Source organism: Solanum dulcamara, chromosome 7, assembly GCF_947179165.1.
Source record: "Solanum dulcamara chromosome 7, daSolDulc1.2, whole genome shotgun sequence".
Classification (NCBI taxonomy): Eukaryota; Viridiplantae; Streptophyta; class Magnoliopsida; order Solanales; family Solanaceae; genus Solanum; species Solanum dulcamara.
The window spans coordinates 41180515-41190268 of record NC_077243.1 but is presented as its reverse complement, the minus strand read 5'-3'; the positions used below and the strand labels follow the sequence as shown (position 1 = coordinate 41190268).

General features: G+C 27.4%; 1 protein-coding gene across 1 annotated transcript; it reads right to left on the bottom strand.

Moving 5' to 3' along the window:
• LOC129895883 (protein HEADING DATE 3A-like) lies at window positions 1-6857 on the bottom strand. The gene is made up of 4 exons (XM_055971664.1): window positions 6600-6857; window positions 6414-6475; window positions 1212-1252; window positions 1-233 (listed from the first exon to the last, which is right to left on the bottom strand). The coding sequence occupies exons 1-4, from the start codon at window positions 6795-6797 to the stop codon at window positions 1-3; spliced, it is 534 nt and encodes a 177-aa protein (XP_055827639.1). The 5' UTR covers window positions 6798-6857.
• Between the last annotated feature and the right edge of the window lie 2897 nt (window positions 6858-9754).

Below are 9754 nucleotides of genomic sequence, written 5' to 3'. Positions count from 1 at the left end.
TCAATCTGCAGACCTTCTACGTCTACCGCTGCCACTCTCTCTTTGGCAATTAAAATAGACAGCAGCAACTGGTAAACCCAGATTATAGAGTTCTGCAAAATCTCTTGTATTGAAGTTCTGACGCCATCCTGGAGCATACACTGTCTGTCGACCCAATTGTCTGAACAGTATGAATACAAAGCGATGGATTCCCATTGATGGCCTTGGACTTTCATAGCTCACTATTTCTTGCCCTACAAACACATGCATCACAAAACTCCTCACTTTCATGCACTAGTACTATAGTACTATGTTTTAACAATTTTCCATTGTTCAGTTCCTACACAAGTACTTATGTAGATATCCAATATTCTCAAGATAAAGAAGATATAAATTTGAAGAGGTATAAAAATATATAATACTTTCATACAAGCATAATTTATGAGGATATCATTTATGTGGAATATAACAAAAATAAAAATAAAAAGCAACCAAGAAATGTATAATAATATATAATACTTTCATACAAGCATAATTTATGAGGATATCATTTATGTGGAATATAACAAAAATAAAAATAAAAAGCAACCAAGAAATGTATAATAATCCAGTATTTTACACGGTGTTGTTTCTAGAGAGTAGCACAAGTGCTTTTTTGAAAAATATTCTTTTTAAAATAAACTTATTTTAAAAATTTAGCCAAATAGGTCATCTTTTAATGTTATGTCTACAAAAGATTTACGAATTAGAGTCGGCTTAAGAAGTTTAGGCGTAATCGTGCTAGTGGGAGGACTTAATAAAAGGATATTAATCGTTGAGAATAGATTTCATTCCCTTTCCTAGGTTTTAAAAGTTTGTGATAAAACGCAACATTGCCCACCCAAATACCTTAGCCCACCCAAATACCTTATCATTCCTCAGCTAGTTTCATATTATATGTTCCAAATTATTTATCAATTAATAAATCAAGATAATAAATTATTATTTTTTGATTTTGTCCTTAATAATATTGATCACCTTCATAAATACACAAATTCCTTCATTGTTAATCTTTTTCAAGTGCATGTTTGGTCAAAAGAATGCATTAATTTTTTGGATAAGAATATAAATAGAATGTATTAAAAAGAGTTAATGATCGGAAGTATGGCTTTTGAATGGGGAGAAATCAAGAAAAACTGAAGCGAAGATGTGGGAAGACAGAAACCAACAATTAACAAAAAGAGGATTCTCACCAAAACTTGAGCCTGTAGTAGCTGGAATATCAGTGACCAACCTGTCGACGGTTCATTAATAAAAAACTGATAATTAATTTTATATATATATATATATATATATATATATATATATATATATATATATATATATAAAACAAGAAGAAATAGACAAGAAAAAAAAGCGTTAAATTAGCACTTCTATTCTTCACCTAAATAGCAAAGAAAATGAAAAGCTTAATCTCTTCTATTGAGAATTTACTGAACCTACGAAGGGCATAAGATTATAAAAAATATAAGTAAGATATATAACATGTGTTTACATATAATTTTTTATTATTTAATTATAGTTACTTAATTTACCTGCTCACTTTATTAAATTACTTCATCATAATAAGTTGATGTGAATTAATTTAAGAGTAAGTATTTACGCTATAATAAAACGGTGGGATGCCAGCAATGTGTTCGTGTGGATGTTTCACATTCAAGTATTATTTATTTTAGGGAAAAGGATCAAGAATACCCCTAATCTATTGGAAATGACTCAAAAACTCTCTTCCATCTTTAGGTTCAAGAACATCCTTAACCTATTGAAAATGGCTCAAAAATACTCTACTTCCATCTTTTGGTCTAAAAATACCTCCACCTTTGTTTTTGTCTCAAGGATACTCCTCCTTCCATATTTTGGTCTAGACATACTCTCAAACCAAATTTAATTGAATTGAATTTTTAACTAATTAGTTAATTTTTTTATTTGTTCTAAAAGAAAAACATTTATTTATTCAAATTTTTAATATTAGCTCTCCTCAAAATATTTAAGTCTAAAAAATAAAATAAAGATTTTATTGCGTAAATATGAAGAATAAAATTCTTATTCTTAGTATTATAATAATGTAATAAAATTCTTAAAATTTAACTTTTAAAATTGTAAGGTTTTCTTCAATACTGATTTTCTTTCAACTTTTCCACATCTTTCAGTATTTATTATCTGTTGAAAATTTATTTCTCTCCTGCAATTTGATTCCACCTTCTTCAAACCCAATTTGGCAAACTAAGTTGTTTTCGAAATCGCTTTGAGTTTAACATTTGAATTGATTTGAGAAAGGTAAAGAGAGGTAAAGGTTTAATTTTGGATTTTTAGGAGGAAGGATGTTTAAATTCAAAGTTGGGTTAAACAAAAAATAAGATGTCATTTTACATTGGTTATGAGGCTCCAAAGATTTGTGTTTTAAGTGTACAACCCCTTTTTCATGAAATTTTGATTTTTGGATATGAGAAAATAATGTCTTATCTTTTTTTACTGCTTTTGTTTATTTATAAAATTTTATTGTGTTATTTTAATAATATGAGTAAGTATTTTAAGAATTTTATTCTTCATTTTTACACAATAAATTTCTTATTTTATTTTATATTAGACTTAAATATACTGAGATGAGCTAATATAAAGAGTTTTGATAAATAGAAAATTATCTTTTAGAACAAATAAAAAAATTAACTAATTTTGAAAAGAATTCAATTTAATTATATTTGGTTTGAGAGTAATTTTAGATCAAAAGATGGAAGGAGGGGTATTTTTGAACCAAAAACAAAGGTGAGGGGTATTTTTAGACCAAAAGATGGAAGTAGGGGTATTTTTGAGTCATTTCCAATAGGTTAGGGGTATTCTTGGACTAAAAGGTGGGGAAAAGGTATTTTTGAGTCATTTCCAGTAGGTTAGGGGTATTTTTTAGTCTTTTCCCTTTATTTTATAAGAAGTTTCTAAAGTTTTTCATTTTGTGAAATTAAACTGGGTATATCGTTATTGTTATTATTGAAGTTCTAAAGTTGGAATTGTAATTGGATCACTTGTGTTTGAACATATATTTTGCAAAGAATATTTAGAAGTTGAATGTACTTCTTCAAAATATTATTTATAAACCATATTTCTAATATCATTTGACTTGACACAAATATTTTTTTCTTTATTTAAAAAATTTTAAGTTGAAGATGGAGTTATATTTGGTTATAGTTTTTACAAATAATATTTGATTGTTTTAATGTACTTTTCCTTAAAAGTATGATGTATGATTTAAATGTGTAATATAATTTAATGACATCATTTTTATAAAAATAAAAAGTGTAGGATAAAATTTGAAAAAGTAAAAATATGAAAAAAAGTAAAAACATGATTTTGAATGTTTCTAAAATTCCCCAGACAGCTTCAAAATTGTATTTGAAAATTTTATGACAAAACACTAATTTTTAAATAAAATGAAAAAATTAATAAATCTCATAGCCAAGTGGATCCTATTTATACCAACTTTGAATTCGTCAAACAAAGCCAAATCAAAAGAGTTCAATGTATAAAATCTTCTGCGGGAACAACTGATAACTCAAAGAATAAAAAGAGATGACCTTTTAGTGGTAAAGGTGAAAAAGCAGATAATCATTCAATGACATTCACTCACTCACCCCACCTACTAGGTACTACACGTTCACTTTAAAAGACAAGAAAGGTGTTGTCTTGTAAGTGCACACGAAAGATCTTTTATACGGTCTCCTTGGGAAAGCACGGGCTGGACAAATCAAAGAGTAGTCATACATTACTCTCTCCGTATAAATTTTTGAGGCATTTTTCATTGTTCAAAATAATTGAATTGCTTAAAGTTCAAAATTAATATTTGAAATTTTTTTTATATTTTCTTTTTCATTTATTGAAATTTTATAATTTCTAGGAGATAAATCACACTACTTGTAAAGTTATATTTATGATTTTACAAAAAGCAAGAGTGAAAAGTATAGTTCAAATTATGTCTTTGAATATATTTTTTTAACATGAGTCCGCATTGACTCACAAAACCACTTACTATGAAATGGAGAGAGTATTTTATAATTTATGTGATTTATTTAATTGACATTGAGTGTAAGAAAGAAAATTCCAATCTAAATTAAACCTATTCATTATTTTATAATTTATGTGATAGTATTTAATTGACGTTGAGCGTAAGAAAAAGAAAATTTCAATCCAAATTAAAAGGTAAATATTGATATAATTACAAATAATCTTTGAACATTTTAAAAATGAATTATTACAAATATAAAACTTATCACCTATTATGTAAATTAATTCAAGAAGAAAGATGTACACATTAATTTAGACGAATGAGGTAATATTCCTTATAGTGAAAGACTTATAAAATATAAAAAAATTAATATTTTATAAAACAAAGTAAAAACAAAGTATCGTCACTTTAATTGACATTGATATTTTATTTTATTTGTTCATTTTTGCAAATCAAGAAAAGTTTATTATTTTTCTCATATGATTCTTAGTATTAAATAACTACATAAATTAAATAACTACATAAACTAGTAATAGTCAAACTTAGTTTCAAACATCATTAATAAAATCAATTTAATAAAATATACCTTTTTAAATTAAAATTTTCTTAAATAGTGTATTAGGTCATACAAGATCAAATAATATGAAACAAAAAGAGGATTATATAATTGGGGGGGGGGGGAGGGGGGGGGTTTGTAATAAAAAATTCTCAAGTCCCGAACCATTAGAACACTAATTGTTTGTTGAAACCATCCAAATACTTATAATGGACTTGACACTAGTATTGCACATCTAGCCTCTACGTAGGACTAAACAAAAGTATGTCGCAAGTCTTTTAGCATATATTAGAAGCTCTATATATACGAAGTACTCAGCATGTGAATACATGTTTAACATGATTAGGTAATCATTCAATTTTTAAATTATTATATTTAAATTATGAAATTATCTTTTATATTTAAAAAATCAATTAATTCTTAATGGAAACTACTTTTTGTAATTCAAATAACAATTAGCTTTATCTAAGTATCACAGAAAGTCATTAAAATCAGTGGGAAAAATGAGAAATTTTACGTGATACTAATTAGATAACGTTGAGTGATATTTTTAAAAGAAACAATTCAACAAATTTCGTGATACTTATGTAAATTTTGATTCAGTATTTTATTAATAAAATAATTTAACGACTTCAGTGAAATTAGGAAAAGTTGCGAAATCATCCATGAAATCACTTTATTCAACTTCGTATGTCAGGAGGATTAATAAATAATAATCAATGTAAAATAGTAAAAAAGGAATAAAAAATTGTATGCCTTGCGCATGATTCTAACACACATGAAAGCAACGAAATAGCGAATAATCCGTACTAAAAAGAGCTGAGGAGTGATTCTGGAACAAGATTTAATAGTGATAGAGTAGTACAGTATTGGTCCACTAATTCATTCTTTTCTGTTCCCTTTTCTCTTCACCTTAAAGAGTACTGGAAGTTTTTATTGGGAATTATAAGAAGGTCAGCGTAGCAGAATCTGACCCAACATAGATGGATATGACGGGCTGACAATAATTTTATTTTTTTCAAAAGAAGCTATCCATCAATTTTTAAAACGAATCAAATATGGATATTATAAATATCATTCATTAAACATAGATATTTAAATGGATACAAAAACTTTAAAAATATTCAGTTGGATAATATAGATGTCCATATTATTAGTATTATTCATTCATATGTTTGTTCTTTTCATAAGTTTTTTGCTTTTTGAGAGTCTAAGCTTATTTTGCCTTCTAGCTTATTTTGACTTTTAGAGTATGTCTCATTTGACTATTTATAAAGTTGTGGATGGTAAAAATATTCATATTATCCATTGATGAACATATTTTTATTAGTGCAAAATATTGATGGAATGAATATCTTATCCATTTTTATTTTACTTATTTTCAACCCACCCATTGTCACTCTCCAACATGTTAAGAAAAAATTGTGATGGCATGTTTCATGGTTTATAAATCAATGTATTGATAGTGTACTCTAAGTTAATAAAAATATACATCAATTGATAATTTACTAAAAAATGTAACTAACCTGCCATTATGAGTTAAAATTTAATGATTATATAAAAAAATATTTACATTATTAATCAATATAACTTAAATCCAATAATGAAATGTTTCTTAGTCATAAATTTTAGAAGCTTGTTTTCAAGTTCAACAATCTATCTTCACCTTCATTATTACCGGCTACATCACTACTATAATATCATCAGATTACCCATGATTTAAATTAGTAGTGAACTCATATAACTAAGCTGTTAAAACAATATAATGGGAGTGTAAAAAAAACAAAAAGAAACAGACTAAAAGAAGAGAGAATAAGGAATTGGGAGGAAGGAAACGATAGTGACCAGTGAAGGTATTCTCTGAGATTTGGATCACTTGGACTTGGATCATCAGGGTCCACCATAACCTTTCGAAAAAAATAAAAATAAAATAAAATAAAGAACCATCAGCAAGCCTAATGATATCATTAAGCTTGCTCAATTACACACATACAAAACAGAGCCTTAGTGGAAAAAGGATAAAAATATTACCAAAGTGAAAAAGGTACGTAGGTCATCTCCGCCAACTTCGACCCTTGGCTGGTTAACAACTTGGGAAGGCCTAAGTTCACAGCCATTATTAACTTCTCTGTCCCTATATATAACTCTTAGGCCAATAGTTCTTGTGAAAGGGTCCAATACATCCCCTACCACACGACCAACTACCAGAGGATCGCGTTCTCTTGGCATGACGATCGTTGATAAACAAAAAACTAGCTGTGGCTATCGTTGTATTGTGTGCCCACAACACGAGACGCTAGATAGTTTTTTATCGGGCTATGCATGGATTTTCAAGTGCAGGGGTAGAGCATATATATATATATGCCCCTTGTGTGCATGCCAGCACCTTGTAATTTTCTGTCATATCGTCCCAAAGAATCTAGTACATAGCTTTTTTACTGCTCTTTTCCCACCTTACAACCATAGGTTTTCTAGGAATTCTTGTACTCGAATCATGTCCGCTTGTCCGATTAGAGATTCTTTTTTTGTTGAAATAACTTCTACTTATAACAATTTTGTAAAAATATCCTACCACTACCCCTACATTTTAACCTGCTTTAAATTGTATCACCTAATCTGTCTTATTTTTTAAGCTGGTAGTCTTACTTTTTATCGGTTTCATAATTCTTAATCTTTTAAAAGTTGAGGTCTGTGTTATTAATTATTTTATTGTTTTGGCATTTTCTTAAAATACTTTTGAAGGTCGGGTAAGCAACCCAATTCGAGTTGGAAAATCCATGTTGATTTGTAGACTGTGATAGCTGTACATATTAGTTACTCCTTCCTTTCATATTACTTTATCCTTGCTTATTAAAAATAGTTGTTTCAATTTACTAATTTAATTTATGAAAATAAGAGAATTTTATTAAGTTTTTCCCTTTACTCTTAGTATTAAATTACTCTCTCTATTTCATATTAACTAAATTTCTAGAGTTTTTTTCATTGTTCAAAATAGTTGAATTGTTCAAAGTTCAAGAGAAATGTTTAAAACTTTTTCACTACTAAAAAATTGCCAAAAAATGACAGAACAAAAAGCGACGGACTGCGTCGCAAATAAAATGCGACGGAGAAAACGACGTTGTCCATCGTTTTTATTTATTTTTTAAATTTTTTTAATAGGAGCGACGGACAGTGACGCCTAGTCGGTCGCTTATTTTGGCAGGTTTTTCCGCTAAAATTAAATATTATTTTTATATAAATATTTTATATATTTTATTAAAAAATAATTATTTATAAATTAAATATTATGACGCCGTCCGTCGCTTTTATTTTTTTTAGTTTTTTTTAACGTAGCGACGGACGGGGTCGCTAAGTCCGTCGCTACTGGTCAAAATATTTGGTCAACATATTTAAAATAGCAATGGACGGTGTCGCTTTGTCCGTCGCTTTTTGGTCAAAATGGTGGTCAAATATTTTTAAAAAAGCGACAGACTTAGAGACGCCGTCCGTCGCTTTTTGTTAAATATGTTCAACACAGAACGTATTTTTTCAGTTTTCTCTCTCTCTCTAAACTCTCTTTTCTATCTGCCTTCTCTCTAAAATCCGTCGCCTCCCACCGCCGTCCCACCATCCCCTTCTCTGTCCTCCGTCAGTCAACCGCCGCCGCCGTCGTCTTGTGGTGCTTTAGGACTATTATTCATTTTTAAGAGGTTAGGGCTTAAACCTAAAACTAAATTTTAATTTTTTTATTTGTCATTTGTTAATTAGTTGATTACATTTAGTTTGTTGTAGTTCATTTGTATATTGGATTGTAAAATTAGTGAATGTAGTTATAGTTTTGATTTTAGGGCTTAATTTAGATTTGGGTTGTTGAATTAGATTGTAAATTTTTTAGTAATTTGTGATGTTAGTTAGTTAATTAGGTGATTACATTTAGTTTGTTGTAGTTCATTTGTATATTGGATTGTGAAATTAGTGAATGTAGTTATAATTTTGATTGTAGGGCTTAAGTTAGATTTGAGTTGTTGAATTAGATTGTAATTTTTTTAGTAATTTGTGATGTTAGTTAGTTAATTAGTTTATGCCATTTAGTTTGTTGTAGTTTATTTGTATATTGGATTGTAAAATTAGTGAATGTAGTTATAGTTTTGATTTAAAGCTTTAAGTTAGATTTGAGTCGTTTGAATTAGATTGTAAATTGGATAGTAATTTGTGATTTAGTAGTTACTTAATTAGTTTATTTCATTTAGTTTGTTGTAGTTTGTTTGTATATTGCATTGTAACTTAGGAAGTTTTGAAGTTTGAAACTTAAAGAAAAATATTGGAACTTAATTAGAGGCTTGAGTTTTAGGACTTTAGAACTTATAATTAGAATAATTTAGATACTTAAATTTTAGGATACTTAAATTTAGAAGTTGAACTTAATTAGAACTTTGAAGTTGAAATTTTTGTTTACTTTAGAAATTTTGTTGAGGTTAAACTTCCTTTTGAACTAATTAAGCTAATGTTGAACTTTAGAATAACTTAGATACATGAATATAGAAAATTTTGAACTTTGAAACTTAGAAAAATATTGGAAATTGGATACTTGAATTATATATAGGACTTTAATTTAGAACTTATAATTAGAATAACTTAGATACTAATTTTGAACTTTAGGTTTGTATAATATTTGAAATCTTTAGACTTTAGAACTAATTAAGCTAAGTAGAGTTAGATATTTAAAGTCATGAAGTTGAACTTTAGGACTTTTGAAGTTAAACTTAGAAAATTTTTATGTTTGTATAAAATTTAAACTCTTTAAACTTTATAGCTAGTTTGAATAACTTAGATACTTAAATTTTAGGATATTTTAATTTATAACTTCAACCTGAATGTCATGAGGTTTGAAACTTAGTTTTTACTTGAATTAATTATAACTTGAATTAATTAGAAATTGAAATTAATTATAACTTGAATTAATTAGAACATGCAATTAATGATAACTTGAATTAATTAGAATATGAACTTAATTATAACTTGAATTAATTAGAACTTGAACTTAATTATTATATGAATTAATTAATTATAACTTGAATTAATTAGAATATGAACTTAATTATAACTTGAATTAATTAGAACTTGAACTTAATTATAACTTGAATTAATTAGAACTTGAACTTAATTATAACTTGAATTAATTCGGACTTGAACTTAATTATAACTTG

Excerpts from the sequence above, each read along its gene's own strand:
- LOC129895883 (XM_055971664.1), bottom strand. The coding sequence starts at position 6,797 with ATGCCAAGAGAACGCGATCCTCTGGTAGTTGGTCGTGTGGTAGGGGAT. Across the intron at positions 6,476-6,599 it reads TACGTACCTTTTTCACTTTG|GTTATGGTGGACCCTGATGA; the intron begins GTAATATTTTTA and ends TTTTTTCGAAAG. Across the intron at positions 234-1,211 it reads TACTACAGGCTCAAGTTTTG|GGCAAGAAATAGTGAGCTAT; the intron begins GTGAGAATCCTC and ends ATGTGTTTGTAG.